The 26,004-nt window shown below is 36.1% G+C and overlaps 1 protein-coding gene and 1 long non-coding RNA gene across 3 annotated transcripts in view; one reads left to right on the forward strand and one right to left on the reverse strand.

The window, feature by feature from the left end:
• LOC123536474 (uncharacterized) lies at positions 1-4,490 on the reverse strand. The gene is made up of 3 exons (XR_006683339.2): positions 4,405-4,490; positions 3,465-3,515; positions 1-933 (listed from the first exon to the last, which is right to left on the reverse strand). It is a non-coding gene; the product is annotated as an uncharacterized LOC123536474 (long non-coding RNA).
• The window catches only part of LOC123536473 (protein saal1-like), a 26,871-nt gene continuing 5,329 nt past the window's right edge, over positions 4,463-26,004 (forward strand). Inside the window, exons 1-9 of one of the 2 annotated variants that reach the window (XM_045319673.2) lie at positions 4,463-4,610; positions 17,082-17,253; positions 17,647-17,748; positions 19,404-19,487; positions 20,717-20,796; positions 21,811-21,870; positions 22,647-22,762; positions 23,529-23,652; positions 25,569-25,651. In XM_045319673.2, coding sequence (XP_045175608.2) covers positions 17,095-17,253; positions 17,647-17,748; positions 19,404-19,487; positions 20,717-20,796; positions 21,811-21,870; positions 22,647-22,762; positions 23,529-23,652; positions 25,569-25,651 — 808 coding nt within the window. In that variant the 5' untranslated portion in view covers positions 4,463-4,610; positions 17,082-17,094. Of the gene's footprint in view, positions 4,611-4,748; positions 5,092-17,081; positions 17,254-17,646; positions 17,749-19,403; positions 19,488-20,716; positions 20,797-21,810; positions 21,871-22,646; positions 22,763-23,528; positions 23,653-25,568; positions 25,652-26,004 lie in introns of those variants that run through there. The other variant, XM_053528136.1, reaches the window with a different exon arrangement.

Genomic DNA, 26,004 nt, shown 5'->3' on the forward strand with positions numbered 1-26,004 from the left:
TGTAGCAGATTGTATGTTTTGTAGGAGACAAATACTTATAGTATGGCATTGAAAATCGCTCATTATTAAACATAGGTATAAACAATGCATACTGCAATTAATTACATGACCTCCCGGGTCATAAAAGCAAAACAAACAGACAGAATCTAAGTTTTTACAGCAAATTTCCCTCTCGTATTTTTTTAACTCCGGCGTGATGGACAGCATTTCAAAATGTCCTCTGCGGTAAAGTTTATGATACGTGTCCATACCCAGGTCCATTTGGAGGGCCAGAACGCCGGTGTAGTTCAAAGTACGAACCTGAAACTTGCCATGATTATCCACAGATGATTGATCGTTAAATCCGATCAAATTATTTTGTAAACACTTTGATCAAATATGATTTTCGCAACATCCAATTTAAACAGCTCAATTTTTCTTTGAGAATTCCCAACCTTGAAATATATCAGAACTAGCATTCAATGCATACATAATAGACACATGCCAAAATAAAATCTGTGAGCAGTTCAAGCCTTCTACCATCAGAAAATTCAATGCTGACATTCCCAATATTTTTTGTTTTGTTTTTAGCTCACCGCTGTCACGTAGTGACATAGTGAGCTTTTGTGATCGTTCCATCGATGTTGTCCGTCCACAATTTCTTGTGAACATGATAGAGACCACATTTTGTATTTGATTTTAGTTGTAAATTACACACAACTTGCATTGGCATAATATCTCAGTTCCTTTCGAAAACTGGCCAGATCCAATCATGGGTTCCAGAGTTCTGGCCCCTTAAAGGGCCAAAATATGACTTGCAGCCATAAAGACTTTATTTATGGTTTGATTTAATACAAAGTTGCAAAATATCTTTAACAACAATAGGTCTTGGATTCCATGATGAATCCGTCAGATCCAATCGTAGGGTCCGGAGTTACAGCCCTTGATTAACCCCTGAAATAGCCAAAATATGTTAATTTTTACCTTGTGAACAGATAGAAATGACATTTTACATTCAATTTAACCACACTTACACACAACTTAAGTCACAAGAAGATCTTGGTTCCTTTCGAAAACCGGCTAGATTCCATAATGGGTTTTAGAGTTACTGCCCCTGAAAGGAGCAAAATTTTCTATTTTGGCCCTTTCAGCCATATTGAGGTTTCATTTAATGCTTTGATTTAATTGATACAAACTTGCACAGAATGTTCAAAGCCAAGTTCGATACTGGATCATGTGGGGTCAAAAACTAGGTCAATCGCTCAGATCAAATGAAAAGCTTGTGAACACTCTAGAGGCCCCATATACAAACCTATCTTCATGAAACTATGTTTATCTTGATAATCTCTACGTCAAGTTCGAATCTAGGTCATGTGTGATCAAAAACTAGGTCACCCAGTCAAATCAAAGGTAAAGCCTGTTCTAAAGCCTAAAACACTCTAGAGGCTGTAGGCCCAATTACTCAGGTGAGCGATTTAGGGTCATCATGACCCTCTTGTTTCTTTGCTGTTTTTTATGGAGGGGGGTGGGGAGAGAATAAACTCAATCCACTTTCTCTTCTTTAAACCTAAACAAAGCGGTCACAAATCAGTACATATATATATATACAACATATCAATGTCAAAGGCAGAGCTTTTCTGCGGTCACAATGATTTCTGGCTCATCTGTTTTCATAGCTACATCAAATTTTCATGACAGAACCTGCACTGTACTGTAAATTTGTGATATTTACATGTTTTTTTTTTGTGCTGTTCCAGCAAATTCTATTTGAAGACAGTTTGGTTGTTATAGAAATTTATAATGTAATTAAAACAATATCAACTAGAAGATGCTTTTGTAAAAAAGGGCATGTCTCCCCCAGTGCATAGTTGTATAAGCAAGAAGTCAAAAGGGGATAGAAGGGAAAGAGACACTGATGGTTGGCTGCAATAGGGATCATCTACTTGGCATGTCCAATCATACCACTAAGTTTCAACATTTTTGGCCTGGTGGTTCTCAAGTTATGAACTGGAAACAGTTTTCCATGTTCAGGCTCCTGTGACCATGACCTTTGATCGAGTGACCCCAAAATCAGTATTGGTCATCTACTCTGCATGTCCAATCATCCTAATAAGTTTCAACATTCTGGGTCAAGTGGTTCTCAAGTTATTGATTGGAAAGAGTTTTCTACGTTCAGCTGTCTGTGACCTTGACCTTCGATGGAGTGACCCCAAAAACATTAGGGGTCATCTACTCTGTAAGTCCTATCACCCTATGAAGTTTGAAGGTTCTAGGTCAAATAGTTCTCAAGCTATTGACTGGAAATGGATTTTCATGTTCTGTCCACTGTGACCGTGACCTTTAACAAAATGACCCCAAGATCAATAGGGGTCATCTACTCTGCATGTCCAGTCATCCTATGAAGTTTCAACATTCTGGGTCAAGTGGTTCTTGTGTTATTGATTGGAAATGGTTTTCCATGTTCTGGCCCCTTTGACCTTGACTTTTAACAAAGAGATCCCCAAAACAATAGGGGTCATCTACTCTGCATGTACAATCATCCTATGAAGTTTCAACATTCTTTGTCAAGTGGTTCTGAAGTTATTGATCAGAAACGATTTTCCATGTTCAAGTCCCTGTGACCTTGACCTTTAACAGAGTGACCCCAAAATCAATAGGGGGTCACCTACTCTGCGTACCAATCATCCTATTAAGTTTCAACATTCTGGGTCAAGTGGTTCTTATCTTATTGATTGGAAAGAAATTTCTATGTTCAGCCCCCTGTGACCTTGACCTTTGATGGAGTGACTCCAAAAACATTACGGTCATCTACTCTGTAAGTCCTATCACCGTATGAAGTTTGAAGGTTCTAGGTCAAATAGTTCTCAAATTATTGACAGGAAATGGATTTCCATGTTCAGGCCCCTGTGACCTTGGCCTTTAATAGAGTGACCATTAAATCAATAGGGGTCATCTACTCTGCATATCCAAACATCCTATGATGTTTCAACAATCTGTGTCTAGTGATTCTCATGTTATTGATTGGAAATGGATTTCCATGTTCAGGTCCATGTGACCTTGACCTTTAATAAAGTGACCCCAAAATCTATAGGGGTCATCTACTCTGCATGTCCAATCATCCTATGAAGTTTCAACATTCTGGGTCAAGTGGTTCTCATGTTATTGATCGGAAATGGTTTTCCATGTTCAGGCCCCTGTGACCTTGACCTTTGATGGAGAGACCCCAAAACGATAGGGGCCGTCTACTCCATGACCCCTACCATCCTATGAAGTTTTAAGGTTCTAGGTCAAATGGTTCTCCAGTTATTGATCGGAAATGAAGTGTGACGTACAGACGGACAGGGCAAAAACAATATGTCTTCCCCAGATATAAACTGGAAATATAAATTTTCACATGGGTATTAATGTAGTGGTTGTATTTAGTCATATTTCAAACATGCAAAATTGTTATTCATTTCTAAATAGCAGAGCATCAAATTACATACCAGTCCACCTGGAGGAACATGCTCCACCCCACCTGTTGCTGGGGAACCATACTGCAAAGATATAATGCAAGATTTCGACAATAACATAGTTATAGTTATAACTTTGCAAAAACTGTTGTAATTTATCACTGTTGTGTTTTTGAAGTCATTTCAACACAAGCTATGTCACATGGCAATTTTCCAGCTGGCCTAATAATGCATGCAGATCGCCCAACACGACATAGGCCTAAACGAAAATGTTGCAGGCTCGGTAAAACCATTAGAGAGATCTAATCTACTCATTTTCATTTGCCTGCTCTTTTATGAACTCTCGGGATAAACTTTGGTAGACAAACTGAGCACTACTTTACACTGTGCTAAATAACGCTTATCTATATTTGCAAGATAAGATATTATAATAGGTCATAACTCGATTTTCCAGCTTTGATGGTGGAGGAAGACACCAGGTGCCTCTCCGTGCACTATTTCATCACGGGCACAGGTGGCAGTAACGTACCTAGGGTACAGTATTGGTCCATGAGCCGTATGCCCTTAAATTTACTACAATTATAATGTTTTCTTAGGGAAAAAATGACAAAAAGCCATTTTGAAAAATTTTTTGCTCCTGTGACAATGAGCCATGAGAAAGGTGATCAAGAACAGTTTGACATGTGCATTGCTTCCAGGTCCGTATTTTTTTTCACTTAGTTGCTATTCCACCAGAACCCTACTTAATTCCAAATAAAAGCTAGGACAAGTCCCACTCTACGGCCTACAGACAATTCCAAACAAGCTCAGATTTTTATAAGTTTTCATTTTTCCCTCGCACTAATGTCCATTGGAACTCACTCCCTCTCTTTGAGCAAATCAGTTCAGCCAGGCAGTCAGCCAGGTTGAACATGTATCCCCCAAGAAACCTGCTCTGTTTTTAACCTAGTTTTAATACAATATATACATTTACCTTTAATCTGTATTACTATACTCCTTCTTTTATGCTTTTATTCCTTTCTCTCTTTGTCAGCTGACGCGCGCCAACGTCTATGTCCTCAACAGGGGTTTGACTGGATAGATAGACATGACTACAACGACAAAATATCCGCGTTCGTTTCCGATTCTGAAATGGCGGCGAAAAATTGAAATAGGAAAAGAAACTTTACAGAACAACCTGTGAGCTAATTGACATTTCATTTTATATGTTTCTTATTGTGATATATTGAGTGTCATAAAAATATTTCATTCTTAAACAGTGGTAACTTGGTAATAACGTTGAGTTAAACCTAATTGTCCTATGTTTTCGCGATACTTTTAGTGTGGGAAATGTATTTTTCTGTTTATCCAAAGAGCTATTATAAAAATAAATAGATCGGCAATTTGAAAGGCATTTAGAGCAAATCATGCCAACATCACGTGGGAACTGAATGAGATCTCGTTTTACTGGTTTAGAAAGCAGAAGGATAAAAAATTGTCAAAAATTTTGTGTGGTGAAAAACATTTGTTGATAGGCAGTGGCTAGAGAACCGGAATTGGTTCCCTAGACTGCGAACTTATTCGTCCGGAACCAGTTCTCTAAGCAAAATACCGTGCATAGGCTAGGGAACCGGAATTTTATTTCTATGCATAATGCTGCCGAAATCCACTTTGTTTCTTGGTAAGTGTCAGAAATCCACTTTGTTTCTTGGTATACTCAACATCACTAATCTCGCGCCATCACTAATTTCGCGGTATTTGAGTTGCGCCACCTACGTGGTGTTCACATGTCAAGTTCATGACCTATTTTACGCATGCTAGCGAAAAATGTTCTCACCTGCAGTTACATTGCTAAATATCTGTCAGTATTTATTAAAATCGTATTTTTATTCACATATCTTTTGCAAAAATCAAAAAAAAAATCCATGAATTAAGCAAATGTTTGCAATGTTTACAAGTTCGTCTACCAGCTGATCGGCCTTTGTCCTCATTAATTATGCAAATTAAGTCCCGCCTATAGGTTAGAGGACACCAAATTTTACGTAACATCCCCAAACTACACTAAAATGAATGAAATATCAGTATTAGGCGAAATATCAAAACGTCTTAACTTGCTGGATTTTAAGAGGGAGGAGGGGATGGGGGCCCCGCGACCATCTGCTCAAAATACACCCATGATACTGAGCAGTGAATTGAAACATGTTTGATAGCTATCAGATAGAAAATATCCAGAAATAGTACAATTCTTAGGCTCTGCTACATTACGACCACACCAGAGACCTTGTGATTTACTTGGGAAAATATCAGGTGTGTCCACTGCCCAGATGAGAATATTTTCGATAGTACCAATGTAAACAGTTAATATAAAACGTTTAAATTGGCATTTATTGACTTTTGAGTGTTCCTGTTAGTTTGACTTAGATAGCTTTTCAATGTTTGAATAATATTTAGTGTTTTTTAACCTATGATAGTTTGATTGCCACAATTTTTGACCTATACCGCGACATTAGTGATGTGACGTCTCACGTTGACATTGGCTGACTATTGTTGTTCGTAGAACACATGGATGTTTCTTGAATGATATCTTATTCATTTTCACACAGTTATTGATGCATATGACATGAAATATTGTGGTAAAGAAATACACTGTTGTGTTGTTTTTAGCTCATCTGATTTTTTGAAAAAAAATGATGAGTTATTGTCATCACTTGAGCGGTTGTCGGCGTCGGCGTCGGCGTCTGCGTCGCCTGGTTAAGTTTTATGTTTAGGTCAGCTTTTCTCCTAAACTATCAAAGCTATTGCTTTGAAACTTGGAATACTTGTTCACCATCATAAGCTGACCCTGTATAGCAAGAAACATAACTCCATCTTGGTTTTTGCAAGATTTATGGCCCCTTTTGTACTTAGAAAATATCAGATTTCTTGGTTAAGTTTTATGTTTAGGTCAACTTTTCTCCTAAACTATCAAAGCTATTGCTTTGAAACTTGGAATACTTGTTCACCATCATAAGCAGACCCTGTACATCAAGAAACATAACTCCATCTTGCTTTTTGCTAGAATTATTGCCCCTTTTGGACTTAGAAAATCAGTTTTCTTGGTTAAGTTTTATGTTTAGGTCAGCTTTTCTCCTAAACTGTCAAAGCTATTGCTTTAAAACTTGCACCACTTGTTCACCATCATAAGTTGACCCTGTACAGCAAGAGACATAACTCCATCCTGCTTTTTGCAATAATTATTGCCCCTTTTGGACTTAGAAAATATCAGATTTCTTGGTTAAGTTTTATGTTTAGGTCAACTTTTTCTCTTAAACTATCAATGCTATTGCTTTGAAACTTGCAACACTTGTTCACCATCATAAGCTGACCCTGTACAGCAAGCAACATAACTCCATCCTGCTTTTTGCAATAATTATTGCCCCTTGTGGACTTAGAAAATCATTTTCTTGGTTGAGTATTATGTTTAAGTCAACTTTTCTCATAAACTATCAAAGCTATTGCTTTAAAACTTGCAACAGTTTTTCACCATCATAAGTGGACACTGAACTTCAAGAAACATAACTCTATCCTGCTTTTTGCAAGAATGATGGCCCTTTTTAGACTTAGAAAATCATGGGTAGGACAATATTTCTATTACACAAAAAAAAATCAGATGAGCATCAGCACCCGCAAGGCGGTGCTCTTGTTTGTTTAATGTCGTTAGTCGAATGTCAAGTACCGCGACAATACAGATGAACGGTATAAGTGTCATGCATATTATTATCTTAATTAATTTTTAAATGTTATTAAATTTTGCTTTAAACTTGTACTATCTTTAAATTATTTAGATATAGAATAATATTGGTTTGTATTTGCGTCATTACATGTTTATAGATGAACAAATTAATTTAATTGCCCTTAAAACTTCATACAGATTCTTTGATCACTTTAAATACTGGTTTGTAACACCTCAGCATTTCACGTTCAAAGATATGTAATCAATACTAATTAACAGAACCAAAGAACTATAAAATACACAGAATGGCAACTTGGGATAATCCCGCATCATCTCGTGTTAGCGTGTTATTTTATTTCAAAGCGTTTGCCGACTTGATCAGTCTTGATCAAATCAACAGACGCTTACTTAAGTTTAAAACTGGTGGTACACCCGGCACCTAATAAACCAATTTAAGTCCTTTTTCAAACGAAAACTGTTGATTTCTCAGACTTCCAATCATAAATTCATTCCTTCCCCGTGTAGAAAATACTAATAACATTAAAAATGCACCATTATCATGATAAACAAATGATCTGAAAGTAACCTAATTTCAAAGCGTTTGCTGACTTGATCAATCATGATCAACAGACGCTTACAACGAGATCTCATTCAGTTGTCACGGGATGTTGGCGAGATTTGCTCTATATGCCTTTCAAGTTGCCGATCTGTTTATTTTATAGCTCTTTGACAGAACTTACTAAATTTGTTTTAATCGTTTATTTTATTGTCTTACACCTTTTAAGTTTAAATTTCAAGTTTATTTCGGCTCCAGTGTCGACGATTTCGCATTCATTCGTACTAGTTTATTTTATCATTCCAATATGGCGGACAGTATGCGGCGAGTACACTTCTGGAGACACAGTAAACACAAATAAATAAAAGGGCATAGCTTGCTGAAATAGTAAAATTAATTAACTTATTAAGATAAGAACATGCACATGATACTTACCAAAAGAAACAAAGTGAATTTTGCTAGTTTTATGCATAGAAATAAATTTCCGGTTCCCTAGCCTATGCACGGTACTTTGGCTAGAGAACCGGTTCCGGATGAATAAGTTCGCTGTCTAGGGAACCGATTCCGGTTCTCTAGCCACTGCGTTGTTGATAATGGCAGGAAGGTCTAATACGGGGAGTAGACACTCCGTATAAATCAATACATTTATCTGTATTATGCTGTCGTCCATACCTGTAAATATCGACCAGTCGTAAGCAATCGATATTTTGTTTTCGCCACTATCATTTAGCGTGTTATTAGCATATTACCTCATGTTAATCATGGAGCTATAACACTTTTTGTTCAAAGGGTTTACCAGTCACATGTTAAGTGGCGATGATTAGATGATCAGAGATTGATCTAAAGGGATTCTGAAGGAAAAACAGCATGTGACTGCATGTGGTGATATGCTTAATTATTATGAATTAACTCGAGCTCACTTCCCTGAATAAATATTTTACCACGTAACTTCAAACCTTTATCAAAAGACTAATTTTTGTTGGATATGAATAAATGAAATGGAAAAAAACAGAAAACGGACACTTTTCTTAATCTTGTAGAGCCACCTAATTATAATTATTTTTTATAATGTCAGATTTCTACATACAGAAACAAACTTGAACGCAGAGAATGTTTCAAACGAAATTGTTGTTTAAACTCCAAAAATTAGTTTAATTAATTTAATCTTAAAACTGATGTGTGAAAAATACCTTGTATTTAAATTAAAATAACAATGAAATTTTAAAAAAAGGCCGACAACGAAGTTACATTTAGTATTCCGAACTTTTAGATAAAACTGCAGAAAATCATCTAGGTTTAACACGCATTTAAATGGTGAAGAACAAAGCAATATCATAAACAAATATTTTCAGGCAACAGTTTACAGTTTCGACATGCTATTTTCATTAAAATATGTCCTAATTTTATTGTTCTAAATACTCTGAATCAACAAGGCAGATATCATGTAAAAAACAACATCTTTCTCTCTGGGTAAGACAAGCCTAGGTTTAGCCATTTTCACAGGGCGAAAAGTAACATTAATGTAGATACTTTCCATTTAAAAACAGATGCAGGCAATAATTCCATGGCAGAACTTTTGTTTTCAACAAAAAATTCTGACAACAAATGCTTTCCCAGATTTTCACTGAAAGGACGAGTTAAACTGTAAGGCGTAAATGTGTGAGTAATAGCAGAATAACCTACGGCTTACGCTTCTATTGGACGACAGCATAAGATAAGATAAATGCCGTATTCAAGTCCCCGTATCAGTTGTTCCAGATAATGGTGTCGTTTATTTTGTTATTAGTATCTTCTACACGGGGAAGGAATTAATTTTTGATTGGAAGTCTGAGAATTTGAAAATTGGACCCAATCCAGTTATTACGTGCTGGCCGTATCGCCAGTGTAATACTTTAATAAGCGTCTGTTGATTTGATCACGATTGATCAAGTCGGCAAACGCTTCAATAAGATAACGAGCTGACACGAGCTTAGTGAGATTATCTCCTGTTGCCATTCTGTGTATTTTATACTTATTTGGTTTATCTTAGCAGGACTTTCAGAACGTCGGACAAAGTTTCTAGCACATATTTCTGCACAGAGTATGTTAAAGCTGTGTTGTTGTTGCCAAAAGTGTTTTGTTTTATACTCTTTTAAAGTTTTGATAAAAAATACCTCTTCTCATTCTCGCCCTAGTCTAGCCCAAAGAAGTATAAAATAACAATGTAAAAGTTATACCTGCTATTATCTTAGAAATGAATTTAAAGGAAGAATATTGCTGTTATTTGATGAGTATAAAATATGCTGCCTCTAGTAGAGCTCTAGATAAGATTTGTGCAATTAGTAACGGTACTACCTGATGTTTTGTAAAATTAGTAACGGTACTACCTGATATTTTGTGAAATGAGTAACGGTACTACTTGATATTTTGAGAAATTAGTAACAGTACTACCAGATAACAGACAAAGTAAGTACGGTAACATAGAAATTTGTTTAGTATCGATACCACTTGACTTTGAAATAAAATTAGTAAGACTCTTATATCATACTTCGGCTAAAAATGTGTCATTTAACCCTGATTTCTTTGTTCAGAACATCAACATGTATTCTTTTTGATTTCTAATATCTTTTTCGTCCTGCCTCTCGCAATGCGCGTTGCCATTGTATTGTATTGTTCAGCAGGGCTCTCGCGAGTGGGCGACTTGAGGGAAATATGCACTTTGGAACTTCAAACTTCACTCCAAACTAACTTCAAAAGTCGCCCGAAGTCACAAAGTGACAAGGTGAGCTTTTGTGATCGCGCAGTAGGTCTAAAAGTAGAAAAACCTTGTGACCTCACTAGAGGCCATATTTTTCAATGGATCTTCATGAAAATTGGTCAGAATGTTCACCTTGATGATGTCTAGGTCAAGTTCGAAACTGGGTCACATGCAGTCAAAAACTAGGTCAGTAGGTCTAAAAATAGAAAAACCTTGTGACCTCTCTAGAGTCCATACTTTTCAATGGATCTTCATAAAAATTGGTCAGAATGTTCACTTTGATGATATCTAATTCAAGTTTGAAACTGGGTCACGTGCCATCAAAAACTAGGTCAGTAGGTCAAATAATAGAAAAACATTGTGACCTTTCTAGAGGCGATATTTTTTATGGGATCTGTATGAAAGTTGGTCTGAATATTCATCTTGATGATATCTAGGTCAAGTTCGAAACTGGGTCAACTGCGGTCAAAAACTAGGTCAGTAGGTCTAGGTCCTCCGTGTGTCCGTGCGTAAACTTTTGCTTGTGACCACTCTAGTTTAAGATCCAGCCTTGAAATTTGGATGACATGTACAGTTTTGCACTCCAATCTTTAAACTGTCTTTCAGTGACCATAAATGTGATCTACTGATCTACATTCTAATATTTTAGCATCAGTTTGCCATTTGAAACATGTGGTTCAATATACTCAGGTGAGCGATTCAGGGTCATCATGACCCTCTTGTCTTTGATATCCGCATTCGCGAATTACCGCTACCCGGTCTGTCGACAATTTGCACGGTGTCAAAATGAGTTGATTACACAGAGACACGCCGATAGCATAATTTAAGTTCCGCCTACTTCAGGTACTTGTGAGATTTCCCCGAGAAGTGTGAAAGCAAATCAGATTATCTGATACACCAGAGTCGATTGTGTTCAGCCAGTTTGCACCACGGTTACGTCTTTGACACTTTGTGATTAATTGTTAACATGTTTGAGTGCAAAAAACAATGTTTTTTTATAAAGAAATTGCTGATTAGCCATGTGATTAATTGGACTATTGTACACAATTATTTCTTATCTATGGTAAAGAATGACAGGTAATGTATTAAATACATTAAATTGACTTCTATCGATGAATTGAATTGAATATGTATTTCTAGTTGACATAGTTAACTTTCAGTTTTATCCGAGGAGATATCGTTCACCGAGGTGGTGACTCGGTGTTAATAATAAATACTTCATACAGATATCATCAAAAATCGGCGAGTTAGATTAACAGCATCGGCTTGAATTTTGAAAACAACTTTTTTCAGTATTTTGAAAACAACTTTTTTCAGAATTTTAAAACAATAACCACAGTATGGGAAATGACCTAACTAAGAAAATGAATGGTCACTTCAATGTTTTTTTTATATAGAAAAAAGAAAATTACAGCCACCTTTCGTATCACTCAACAGGATTGAGATCTAGGAAAAGTCTTCCCAGTCACAATTGGTTAAGTTTTTGTATGTAAGCTGGTATTTCAGTAACCACTTGTGGGAATGGATTGAAACTTCACACGCTTATTCACTGTGATAAACTGACTTACATTGCACAGGTTCCATAACTATATTTTGCTTTTTTACAAAATCATGCCCCTTTTTCGACTTAGAAATTTTTGGTTAAGGTTTTGTATGTAAGCTGTTATCTCAGTAGTCACTAATGGGAATGGATTGAAACTTCACACACTTTTCTATTGTCATAAGCAGATATGCACTGTGCAGGTTCCGTAACCCTGTTCTGCATTTTTAGCTCGACTATTCAAAGAATAAGTAGAGCTATCCTACTCACCACGGCGTCGGCGTTGGCGTCACACCTTGGTTAAGTTTTTCGTACCAGTCCACATTTTGACAAAGTCTTTTGAGATAAAGCTTTGGAACTTTCAACACTTGTTTACCATCATCATGGCCAGTTATAGGCAAGAGCACATAACTCTATCAAGGATTTTGGCTGAATTATGGCCCCTTTTGACTTAGAAATCATGGTTAAGTTTTTCGTACCAGTTCATATTTTGACAAAGTCTTTTAAGATAAAGCTTTGAAACTTTCAACACTTGTTTACCATCACCATGGCCAGTTATAGGCAAGAGTACATAACTCCATCAAGGATTTTTGCTGAATTATTGCCCCTTTTGACTTAGAAATCATGGTTAAGTTTTTCGTACCAGTTCATATTTTGACAAAGTCTTTTAAGATAAAGCTTTGAAACTTTCAACACTTGTTTACCATCATCATGGCCAGTTATAGGCAAGAGCACATAACTCCATCAGGGATTTTGGCTGAATTATGGCCCCTTTTGACTTAGAAATCATGGTTAAGTTTTTCGTACCAGTTCATATTTTGACAAAGTCTTTTAAGATAAAGCTTTGAAACTTTCAACACTTGTTTACCATCACCATGGCCAGTTATAGGCAAGAGTACATAACTCCATCAGGGATTTTGGCTGAATTATGGCCCCTTTCGACTTAGAAATCTTGGTTAATATTTCGTACCAGTTCATATTTTGACAAAGTCTTTTGAGATAAAGCTTTGAAACTTTCAACACCTGTTTACCATCACCATGTCCAGTTATAGGCAAGAGTACATAACTCCATCAAGGATTTTTGCTGAATTATGGCCCCTTTTGACTTAGAAATCTTGGTTAAGTTTTTCGTACCAGTTCATATTTTTTGTAAAGTGTTTGACATATGGCTTTGAAACTTTTATCACTTGTTTGGTATAATAGTCTCTATTTGTAGGAAAGAGAAAATAACTCTGTCATCTATTTTGGCTGAATTATGGCCCTTTTTAGCTCGACTATTCGAAGAATAAGTAGAGCTATCCTACTCACCACGGCGTCGGCGTCGGCGTCAGCGTCGGCGTCACACCCTGGTTAAGTTTTTCGTACCAGTCCACATTTTGACAAAGTCTTTTGAGATAAAGCTTTGAAACTTTCAACACTTGTTTACCATCACCATGTCCAGTTAAAGGCAAGAGTACATAACTCTGTCAAGCATTTTGACTGAATTATGGCCCCTTTTGACTTAGAAATCTTGGTTAAGTTTTTCGTACCAGTTCATATTTTGACAAAGTCTTTTGAGATAAAGCTTTGAAACTTTCAACACTTGTTTACCATCACCATGTCCAGTTGTAGGCAAGAGTACATAACTCCATCAAGCATTTTGGTTGAATTATGGCCCCTTTTTGACTTAGAAATCTTGGTTTAGTTTTTCGTACCAGTCCAAATTTTGACAAAGTCTTTTGAGATAAAGCTTTGAAACTTTCAACACTTGTTTACCATCACCATGTCCAGTTAAAGGCAAGAGTACACAACTCTGTCAAGCATTTTGACTGAATTATGGCCCCTTTTGACTTAGAAATCTTGGTTAAGTTTTTCGTACCAGTTCATATTTTGACAAAGTCTTTTGAGATAAAGCTTTGAAACTTTCAACACTTGTTTACCATCACCATGTCCAGTTGTAGGCAAGAGTACATAACTCCATCAAGCATTTTGGTTGAATTATGGCCCCTTTTTGACTTAGAAATCTTGGTTTAGTTTTTCGCACCAGTCCAAATTTTGACAAAGTCTTTTGAGATAAAGCTTTGAAACTTTCAACACTTGTTTACCATCACAATGTCCAGTTGTAGGCAAGAGTACATAATTCCATCAAGCATTTTGACTGAATTATGTCCCCTTTTGACTTAGAAATCTTGGTTAAGTTTTTCGTACCAGTTTATATTTTGTGTAAAGTGTTTGACATATGGCTTTGAAACTTTTATATCTTGTTCAGTATAAAAGTCTCTATCAATAGGCAAGAGTACGTAACTCTCTCATCTTTTTTAGCTGAATTATAGCCCTTTTTGGACTTTGAAATTTGTTCAGTTTTTTTTAACAAATCAGCGTTTTGTCAAAACTATTTGAACTGTGGCTTTGAAACTTTTAACACTAGTTTATCAACATGATTTCCATCTGTAGGCAAGAGTACATAACTCTGTCAACTATTTTGACTGAATTATGGCCCTTTTTGGACTTGGAAATTAGTTAAAATTTTTCATATAAGTCCATGTTTTGCCTAACATATAACTTAACATATTTGCCATCATGGTCACACATTGCCATTTAGTGCAAGACTAATCGAAATCCACAAATACAGGAACATTTTTTGTTTAATCCATTTTTTTGTTTAGTCTGAAAATCTATGGAAATATTTTGACCCCATTCTTCAATCAATTCTTCGAATAGTCGAGCGCGCTGTCATCCGACAGCTCTTGTTGGACTTTGAAATTGGTTCTGTTTTCATACAAGTCCATGTTTTGTCAAAACTATTTGACATATGGCTTTTAAACTTTGAACACTTGTTTATCATTATGATTTCCATCTGTAGGCAAGAGTACATAACTATTTTGATTGAATTATGGCCCTTTTTGGTCTTTGAAATTGCCTCATATATTGCCATTTAGTGCTAAGACTTATCGAAATCAAAGTAATACAGGAACATTGTTAGCTCGACTATTCATAGAATAGTAGAGCTATTGGACTCGCCCATGCGTCGGCGTTGGCGTCCGCGTCGGCGTCCGCGTCCGCGTCCCGATTTGGTTAAGTTTTTGTATGTAAGCTGGTATCTCAGCAACCACTTGTGGGAATGGATTGAAACTTCACACACTTATTCACTGTGATAAACTGACTTACAATGCACAGGTTCCATAACTCTATTTTGCTTTTTTACAAAATTATGCCCCTTTTTCGACTTAGAAATTTTTGGTTAAGGTTTTGTGTGTAAGCTGGTATCTCAGTAACCACTTGTGGGAATGGATTGAAACTTCACACACTTATTTACTGTGATAAACTGACTTACATTGCACAGGTTCCATAACTCTATTTTGCTTTTTTACAAAATTATGCCCCTTTTTCGACTTAGAATTTTTTGGTTAAGGTTTTGTATGTAAGCTGGTATCTCAGTATTCACTAATTGGAATGGATTGAAACTTCACACACTTGTTCACTGTCATGATCTGACATGCACAAAGCAGGTCCCATAACTTTATTTTGCTTTTTTACAAAATTATGCCCCTTTTTCAACATAGAAATTTTTGGTTAAGTTTTTGTATGTAAGCTGGTATCTCAGTATCCATTAATGGGAAAGGATTGAAACTTCACACGCTTGTTCACTGTCATGATATGACATGCAGTGCAAAGGGTCAATAACTCAACTTTGCATTTTACAAAATTATGCCTGTTTTTAAACTTAGGAGTTTTGGGTTAAATTCTTATATGTAAGCTGGTATCTCAGTACCCACTAATGGGAATGGATTGAAACTTCACACACTTGTCCACTGTCATGAGTTGATAAGCACTATGCAGGCTCCATAACCTTATTTTGCTTTTTTTAAATTATGCCCCTTTTTTGACTCGTATTCAATCAATCGACAAGGCTGTTGAATAGTCGAGCGTTGCTGTCCTCCGACAGCTCTTGTTTTTCTAATCTATTTATTTAATTTGTCTGAATATCCATGGAAATATTTTGACCCCATTCTTCAATCAATTCTTCGAATAGTCGAGCACGCTGTCATCAGACAGCTCTTGTTACAAGATTATTCCCCTTTTTCGACTTTTGTCTTCATTCAATTGACAAGGCTGTTGAATAGTCGAGCGTTGCTGTCCTCCGACAGCTCTTGTTTTATATGTGCTCAATAAGTGCTATCATTTACAAGTGCACACTATGTGCAGAGTTCTGCTGAGGTTGCGTTTTTGCGCCATTGGCGCGGAAGAAAATCTGAAACTCAAACCCAATAATGATCGCTAGTTTGCCGGTCTTGCAAGGTAGATAGACATACATCCAGGGGAGATCACTGCGACGGATTTGAAAAATAATGTGTCATGATAATTGCACCATGATTATATCAAAATGGCGGCCACACCGAAAGGAAAAGCGATTATGCACAAATTTTTCAGTCCTCCTGCCCCTAGGAAAATGAACCAGACTTTCAGAAGAACTTACTGGTTGAGCATACAAGGATAAGTTATAAGGAAAAGAGAATTGATGACATGTACTTTCTGTATAATTTTACGTTTGAAAAACTTTACACTTCTTAAAGCATAAGAAAGGTAGCTTTAAGGTAAAGTTTTTTATAAGAAAGGTAAAGTTTTTTAAATGTAAAATTTGATTCTTTCTGAATGGCCCAAAAAGTTCCAGAATGGTCCCATGTTTTCAAGGTAGAAATCCTCGGCAGAACTCTGTACGTATATATGTACAAGTGTTTGACAAGTGCAGACTTGTTGAAGAGACAGATATTCAGATACAAGGGAATCTGGGTACCAGACCCTAGCTCTTTTTGAATAGACCCCTTGGTTCTTTAACGTGCCTGGTGTATAGCACCAATACATGCGAGGATTGCCTGAGTTTCTGACCAGTACACCTTTAGTTGGGTAGGAAACACTGAAAAGCATTTCTGAAAATTCCTGAGGTATCTGTCGGGGATCGAACCCCGGACCTCTGGATAGGAAAGCCAGCGTGCAAACCACTGAGCTAATCCGTACTTAAAATATGGTCCTTATATGGATCTCTGCTCTAGTCTGCATCATTTCATGATTTGCAAAACTTCCGCTTTGTTTTAATCATTCAAGTCTAGGCTGTGGTAATCCAAAATTACATGTGATCACTTTTCCAGGTAGCCAAAACGTATGGAATCTCCAGAATACATGGACACACCGGAGTATGACAGAAATCCTTCCCCGCCACCGGAAATTGCGGAACATCCAGAGCTTTTACGTGCTGAGAGTATTGGTAACACAGCCTTCAGCAAACACTGGCTATTCACAACCTTGATCAAGTTGATAGAGGTTTGTACTTTACAAATTTATGCTGGATCCGAGATATATTTCTGTTTTAACCATTTGGAATCACACTGAAAGGAAAAAAACTGTAGGTTGTTACAGAGCAAGTTAATGTTTTATTAGAAATAGTACATAAAAAGGGAAGAAATTGAAAATGATTGCAGCTTAATATGTAATGATAAATCTATGTCTCTTCAGATGTAAAATTTATGAATATGGGTCAAACCTTAGGATTACAAGAGTATACTTACTGGTTCTCGTAAGGTTTTGAAACATTAGTTGAGGACCAGTCTCAAAACGCAGGCATTTCATTGTAGGATTCTGAGTTCAATTTTGAAACTGACAAATGACAAGGTAACTTCTTGAGACAGCATGGAACCATTGCTTTCTTTTTTCCAGGAAGTGGACAGAGAAAATGAAGAGGAAAGTAATCTGGCTGTGGATGTTGATGAAGAACTGCAGAATGAGTTGTGTAAACTATGGGATATGTCCATGAATTCTGTAAGACTTTATTTGTACAAGACTTTCATTGTGATTGTCTATTCTAAGTATATAATTTAGCCACACCATGATAAACCAACATAGTGCATTTGCCACCAGCATGGATCCAGTCCAGCCTGCGCATCTGCAAATTTTATTAAACATCTGAAACACAAGACAGTATGCTAACTTGATGCATTTATGGCCATTTTTGTTCCTAAAAACGCCTCGGTAGCCTAGTGGTAGAGCGCCCGCTTCGAGAGCGGGAGGTCTTGGGTTCGATCCCTGGGTGCATCATACCAAGGACGTAAAAAATTGTACTAGCATCTTCCTTGCTTGGTGCTCAGCATTAAGAGGATAGTGCTGGGACTGGTCAGCCCGGTGTCAGTATAATGTGACTGGGTGGGATATCATGCCATGTGTCTACGGCATGATACTCCACTGAGGCAGCACTAAAAAGTTGGGCATTGTGCTCACTGCTAAAAGTAGACACCGTCCTTTATATGACTGAATACATACATACATACTTGTTTCTAAAATGTAACATTTAAGAAAAAAAATATGACTATTAGCAATTCCCAATTTAACTGTTTTACGGCACATTTTTCCCAAATGTAAAGGCCTCAGCCTCATTCCCAAATCATTGGAAAAAATGCTGCAATTACGGGTACATGTACCCACTTTTCAGAAAGTTGGTGGGAATGCTTCGGGTGATAGGGCTTAAGGAGTAGATGACCTCTATTGTTTTTGGGGTCACTCCAAAGGTCAAGGTCACAGAGGCCTGAACATGGAAAACAGTTTTCAGTCTATATCTTGAGAACCGCTTGACCCAGAATGTTGAAACTTCATAGGATGATTGGACATACAGAGTAGATGACCCCACTAATGATTTTGAGGTCACTCAATCAAAACTCAAGGACATAGGGGCTAAAACATGGAAAACCATTTCCAATCCGTAACTAAAGAACCACTTGACCTAATACATTGAAACTTCATGGGATGATTGGACATGTCGAGTAGGTGATCCCAATTGCATTTAAGTCGCTAAGCCATACATCAGTGTCTCTTTGATTTTTGCTCCTGTCCCTTATTGACTTCTTGCCTATTACTACTATGTTTTTTGGGGAGACATGCGTGTTTCTACAAACGAATTACTAGTTACTGGATGAATTTCACTCAAAATAGTTGATGCTTTCATTTTGCTGTGTTCCGTTACTGCAATACTTAGTAAAAGTTATAGATCATTTATTGACATTCTAATGAAAAACAATTTGCAGGAAACAGTGTAGCGTAGTGAAAGCAAAACTTAATTCGTTAACATGTCAGTAACTGATCACTTTAGAGTTAATAAGCTCCAGTTCATATGATTGACGGGTCAAAACAACAAAATCTTTATTTTGAATGAAATAAATCCAACCTTCCTTACTTTCCTGAAGTCTGTCCCATGCATAGACTTACTTACACTTTTGTTAAACGAATGTGTACATGACTGTGTTGTCAGATCAATAATCAGCCAAACAGCAAAATGACAATTGATCCTGTACTTCAAGATAATTCTTTGTTGATGTTATCCCAACAACTAACCCAGTATTTAGTAATACCAAATTTAATTAAAAGGATTAAAGTAGGGAAATATTGGATTTATATAATAATTTCCATTGTTTTTAAACATGTAGGATGTTGCTAAATTTCTGAACGAGTTCAAAGCAGTAGACATCTTGACTGGCATAATAGAGAAGTCAAAGGCTCCAAGAGTTATTGTAAGTGTTTATGTTATTATCCGTCAAAATTCATACCATACAGGCACATAAATATTTAACATGCAGTGCTCACTAAATGTCTAGAGACAAACTAGACATAAACAGTTTTTCATTAAAATATAGGCACAGTTCAAATTAATTGATTGTGGGTCATGAGTTTGAGTGGGTGAGGCATGTGTACTCCATGATGATTGACATTCTGTCTGAAATCATTTGTCCTGCACCTTCTGATTCATGTGGGCAAGATAGCAGTTACTTACTGAGACCAGGTTAGTACTGGTACAGAATCCAGAGACGCTGGTCAGGTTAATTGTCCATAGTTATATAACTGAAATTCTGTTGAAAAACTACACTAAACCTAATACAAACAAACAAAAGATAAGTGTACAGGCAAAATTACAAGCTCCAAAATACAAGCTGAAGGTATGTTGGAGAAATCACATGTTGACAGTCTTTAGCCAGAGTAAGAACTTTTGAAAAGGTTTATGATATAGATATTAAAAGATCTCTTTTTAGTTGACTTTTATTAAGGGGAGCGGTAGATTAGTGGTTTAGATGTTGGCCGCTCAAAGGGATTGTGGGTTTAAGCCCCACTGGGGTCATGACCATGACTTCTCATATGACACCAGTACTGGGTTTTCCAGGAAGCAGACTTGAGACTGGTTCAAATAAGCTTAAAAGATTTCATCACAATCAAGCTAAAATAAATTAGTATAAACTAAGTAGTTTACTTCAAATTGCCCACACTGCTATGGGTTGAAAACGTCTCTTGGGGTGAAGAATTCTTTCTTGTGAGGAATTCATCCAGCTGGCTCATAGAAGCTGATGGTTCTGCTTAGGTGCTTACTGATGCCTTAAATAGTGCCCAGAGGTATAAGTAGGGTTAAAGGTTAACTTCTATGTATCTCACGATTGTAGTACTAGTATGTTGTCCCAAAAATTTGACTCGAATTTTATGAATAGATATTAAAGAAAATTTAAATCATGTTTTTTAGTTAATTATTGAAATACTGTAGTAAAATTATAAATAAATCTGGTAGTTTCATCGAGAAAAATATCAAATGTATTATTAAATGGATGATTGGGCCAGATATTTAGAATTTGGGTTAAACCATTGAAAAGACATGAAATTTAAGGAAATTTGTTTGTTTTACATGACTTGCAATGAGTCAGCACCAGATGTAATTTATAAATTGTTGATGACCAATTAATGTTGTCATCTATTTTAGGAGATCTCAGTTGGAATTCTGGGTAACATGGCCTGTGAACAGGCAATATGTAAGGAGATGTCAGAAAACCATAAATTTATGTAAGTAGTTATTTCATAAACATACTGTGAAATCTTTGATTTCGTTGGCACAGAATTTTGTTGTTTTAATCATAATTGCTATTTCATGGGGATATGAATTTGTGTATTTCAAATTTTGAATATAAATTGAATTAGAATTTTACTTCTATTTTATAACAAAGTACTGTGGAATCATTCATTTTCATGTGGGACTTATTTTTCATTGGGGTATAATTTCCCTGGATTGACTCGACCAGAAAATCCATGAAAATAAGTCCCCCATGAAAATGAATGATTCCATAGTACACCCAATATTGTGGTGGCTGTATTGGATTCGCTCATGTCTGTTGATCCAACCATCTGTCCATCCATCCTGTATGCTCCATTTCCTGTTAACTGCTGGGAAGATTTTCATAGAACTAGCATCAGTTGTTATTAAACGATATGAAGAGCCAGGTCCAAAGCGAAGGTCAGTGTTGAAAGGTCTTGCCCGCAACATTTTACTTGCCTGTTTCAGAGTCTCATCTTGGGGTATTAATTGCCTTTTGTGATAACTTTAGTTCAGTTTTAATCTAAGAAAAATTTTGGTTTGACGTACTATTGCATTATGGGACAGGTCTGCATACCATACTAGGTATTATGAATTAAAAAGATGTTTCTTTCATTGTCTTGAACAAAATTAATTTACTTCTTACTTTGGAGTAAACACAAAATTTCTACAGTAAGTCCTAGAGCAAAGTCAGTTTTGATAAATATCTTCAGAGTTATGGCCTTTGAATTACAAATAACTTAAACATTTATTGTGCCTGCATAATGGGTACTAAAAGCAATTTTAGAAGTCAAAATCGTTTTCTGTGACGTATGTATATTGTGACAGTTTAGGACTCTTGTTATATAATGGTATTTTATTGAATGGAAATACTACATGACAGTGGTACTAAATATTTATTTAAATAATGTAAATTTATAGAGCTGAGTTTGAATTTCTGTTTATTAACTCTTTACTATGGCATATATTACAATTCTAACTTTTAGAAATTTGGTCATACTTCTCATGGAGACTAGGGATGCCCCTACACTAGTGGAAACTGCAAGGTATTTTTTTATCTTTAGCAGTAAGTAAGAAATTAAACAGCCTTCTATCTTGATAAAATGACTGGCTATAGTCAGTAGAGGACTTATAATATATTTAGGATCAGTATGTCAAACTACAAGGTTTCAGTGACTTCAAAGCTGTAAACATTCAGTTTTTAGCTCGACATGTAAGCAGGTTTCTCAGAAACTACTTGGCCAAATGCTTTCAAACTGCACAAATGTCTTTAGCAGTATGAGTAGACTTCTCAGGACACATGACTCAACTTATTTTATTAAAAAAAATTACACCTTCAGGTTAAACTGCATGGCCAAATGCTTTCAAACTTCACACATGTTTTTGACAATATAAGTTGACTTCATAGGACAAGTACATTAAAATAATGTCTCTTTTTATCATGGAAAGTTTGCTCGAAATTTTTCATGAAAGCATGACTTGATCAGATGTTTTCAGATTCTCCACACGTCTTTGGCACCATGGGGTGATCTCACTTGGCAAGTTTCATAACTCTGGCTTACATTTTAGCAGGATTATGCCCCCTTTTCAACTTACAAAATGCTGCTTAAGCTTCTATATTTAAGCTAGTATTAGGTTGAAAGGCTTCAAAAAGTGGAGCATGCTGTCATTAAGAGTGTTTTTTTAATATTTGTTTGATATTGGTAATAATTAGCTGTTTACATGTATGCAAAACTCAGCAATTGCTTTTGGTAGTAAAACCTTGTTTATTTAACACTTTATTATATCTTTTAATCTGACAATTTATATTTGTTCTTTACAGATTGATCTATACTTCATTGTCAAACACTGGAACCAGAGGTCCTTGGATCAGTGCAATACAAAGATCTGAGGAAGTACTGGACCACCTAAAGTTTATATTTTCAAGTTCCACAAATTGTATGTTGACTTAATTTATTGTAAGATTCCTGTATTCTTTTGTCGCCATTTAAAAATATGTAAAAAGCTATTTCAGCTTTTTAAGTGTACCTTTTTGAATGCTTTAGATTAGTTTAATACACACCAATGGCTCAACTTCCATGGGAAGAAATCGGTTTGCATCAAAGTATTGTCTTATAGGGCCTCTGTGGCCGTGTGGCAAAGCTCACTGACTTTGAATCGCCCCTCACCAGTCTGAGTTGAAACCTTGTTTGGGATGTAGAATCCTTCATTTTGAGGAAGCCATCAACTGGCAAGGTCTATGGTTCTACCCTTTTGTCTGCCCTTGCCTGAAACAATGCCTGGAGGGGCACTTTGGATCTTACTCCACCATCAAAAACTGAAAAGTCACCATATGACATAAATATGTGTTACACTAAACCCAACAAAGTAAAGAGATAAATAAAATGTTGCAGAAAATGTTTATTCCTTTTAAAATAATCTTATAATTTGTTACTCTGTCCTCTGTTAAATCACTTTTACAGGTCAGAAAAACTGCTTTTTATCTCAAAATATCATGGCTTACGTACGCTTATAATTGTGTTAAAAACACAAACCAAGAGTCTTTTTTATCAAGAAAAAAATGACTTATTATTGAATCAATATTTGAAATCTTCTGGTGACAGAGTGCTTTTTACATAATGTAAGCAATATCTTATACCAGTTAAGCATTAGTATCACTTGTTATATTTGACAGTTGTAAAGTGAGTCTCTTTCACTGTTACAGGTGATCTGTTAAAAAACACAGCAGAACTTGTTGATACCTTACTTGACCTTGAGCCTGACCTTTGTGTTTCCTGGGCAACCATTGACTTCATACATTCTCTCATAGAAGCCACAGAGCAGATAGGGTAGGTTTTCATCCTTCAGTAGAAAGATGGGACTTCCAAAAGATTATTGGCTGAGTGATTAAGGCCTTTGATTTCTAATCACTTCTTTACCTCTATGGGCTTTAGCCTTGCAGGGGTTGTCATGTGAAGCGGGTTGTGGAAAGTCTGTGGTTCTACCCAGTGCCCACACATACCTGAAATATTGTATGGAGGGGAACCTTGAGTCTTCCACCTCCAAAAAAAAAAAAAAGAAAAAAAAAGATCATAAGTAAGGCGTTGAATCATTAACACTTCGTATATCTGGAATCTGTAATAAGTAATGAATCATAAATAGATGAAAAAATATTAGTGTATATACTTGTTCTCAGAAATTAATATAAGGTGTCTTCGATTCTACTTAGATTGTATAAAACCAGACTTCATCTGTTTGTGCTCTGTATGTGTCTACAGTATTTATCAGAGCATGTTTGCTTTTATTGCTGACAGCTTTGATTTTGTCATTCTAACCTGAAATTAGTTTAAACAGCTGATTTGCTTTTGACTTGTACCATACATCATTAATTTTATGTATGAACGGAGTTCAAATTTAGACATGCATGCTGGCTAAGAGCCAGCGGAAGTTTATAAACATTGATTGGCCTTAAAAAGCATTCTCATATTTTTAGCAAATCAATTAAGTATCAGGCAGAAGAAAAATCTGTCTGTAAGTAAACAAAATTAAACACGTAGTTTCGGTAAACAGCTGGGAAAAAAAGCAAGTTAAAGTAGGCGTATGACATTGCATTTTCAGAGTAAATCTTTGCAGAATTCTCTGACAGATTCATCAGATAGCGAATGTCATTATTTAGGTATCTAGGGCTCTGATTGGTGCTTAAATTTGATATCTATAATTAGAATACTGGAATTCCAAAACATTTGTGAAGTTGCAGAAACTTACATACTATCTAAAACTGGTAGTGTCAGTGGTAGATAAAAACCATTTAGGTCAGTGCGGCGAAAGAAAATTATTCAGAGGTAAAGCCAATAACCGCTAGTCTCAAAACTATACAAAAATTGGAAAATAACTAAATGTTGAACTTAAGATGGTTCTTGGCGATCCCACAATGGTGACACAGATAAATTGTGAAACATGTTTAATATTTCTGTTTAATTTTAGCCAGTAGCTTTTAGCTAATGAACAAAAAAGGCACTAGCTAATCCCAGCTGGTAGAAAATACCGCCTAATTTGACCACTGATCATGATGGTACATGTTGATTGGTCTATTTCACAGTTTGAGAAAACTAGAAACTGTTTTACTTGTAAATATTTACATTCGCCCTATTCTTTTCCATTGAAAATTATGACGTTCATTTTGTACGAACAGCAAAAGGAAAGGCGCGAAAGTTACGTCATCGCTGCTTAGTGATAACCAATCGCTGTTTTGACGACGTCCGCATATAGTCAGGGAGAACGTTCCTTAGATGACGTCGCAGTTGTTCCGTCTGGTGAACAGAATGGCCTGGAAGCTGATTTTAATGTTAAATGCCACAAAATATGTGCAATTTATAATATTACCTTGTTTACAGATGGAAAGGAAATATAATGCAAATATAAGAAATGAAAAATTTTTTTCGATGTTCATGCGAAATGAACGACAATAAGATCAGCAAATTAAACATGAACACCGAAAAAAATCATTTCATTTCTTAATTAAGAACAACTGTTTTGTTTTGTAATTTGTTATGCATGACAGTTCTTGTGTCAAGTACTCTTTTTGATGAGGTCTTAGAATTCGTCAGAATTGTCAACAAATTAAGATTGACGTTCATGATCACATCTTGAGAGGTTTCATCATGATTCATTGATAATGTGATTAATCATCACACCTTAAAAATCTTAGTAAAAATTAAAATTCACAGTATTTAAATCAAATATTAAGTTTATATTTAATTTTCAGGAGTAACCACAGTGAGGCCCTAGAAGTGTACCTCCATATATTTCAGAGTTTTTCCACAACAGAACCTGGGGTAGAGGCTCTGGGTGAGTAAAATGGCCTACCTTGTTAACAGTCTTAGAAACTGTAATATGAATTATGCCTACTTCCCTGTTTTTAGCTCACCTCAACACAAAGTGCTTGGGTGAGCTATTGTGATCACTCACTTTCTGTCTTGCATCTGTCTGTCGTCCGTCCTTCCATCTGCTGTCCATATGTCCACACTTCTCTTCAAACAACATCTCTAAAATGTGGTGGAAGTTTATGAAACTTGGCCTGAATGTTCCTTGGGTGGTCTTCTTCTAAAATTGTTCAAACCGTTCTGCTTGGTTGCACATAGGGGCTGCCAGAGCCAAAAATAGAGAAAAAAAACCCCGACATCTTCTCCTATTCTACTAGT

This window comes from Mercenaria mercenaria, chromosome 17 (assembly GCF_021730395.1).
Source record: "Mercenaria mercenaria strain notata chromosome 17, MADL_Memer_1, whole genome shotgun sequence".
NCBI lineage: Eukaryota > Metazoa > Mollusca > Bivalvia > Venerida > Veneridae > Mercenaria > Mercenaria mercenaria.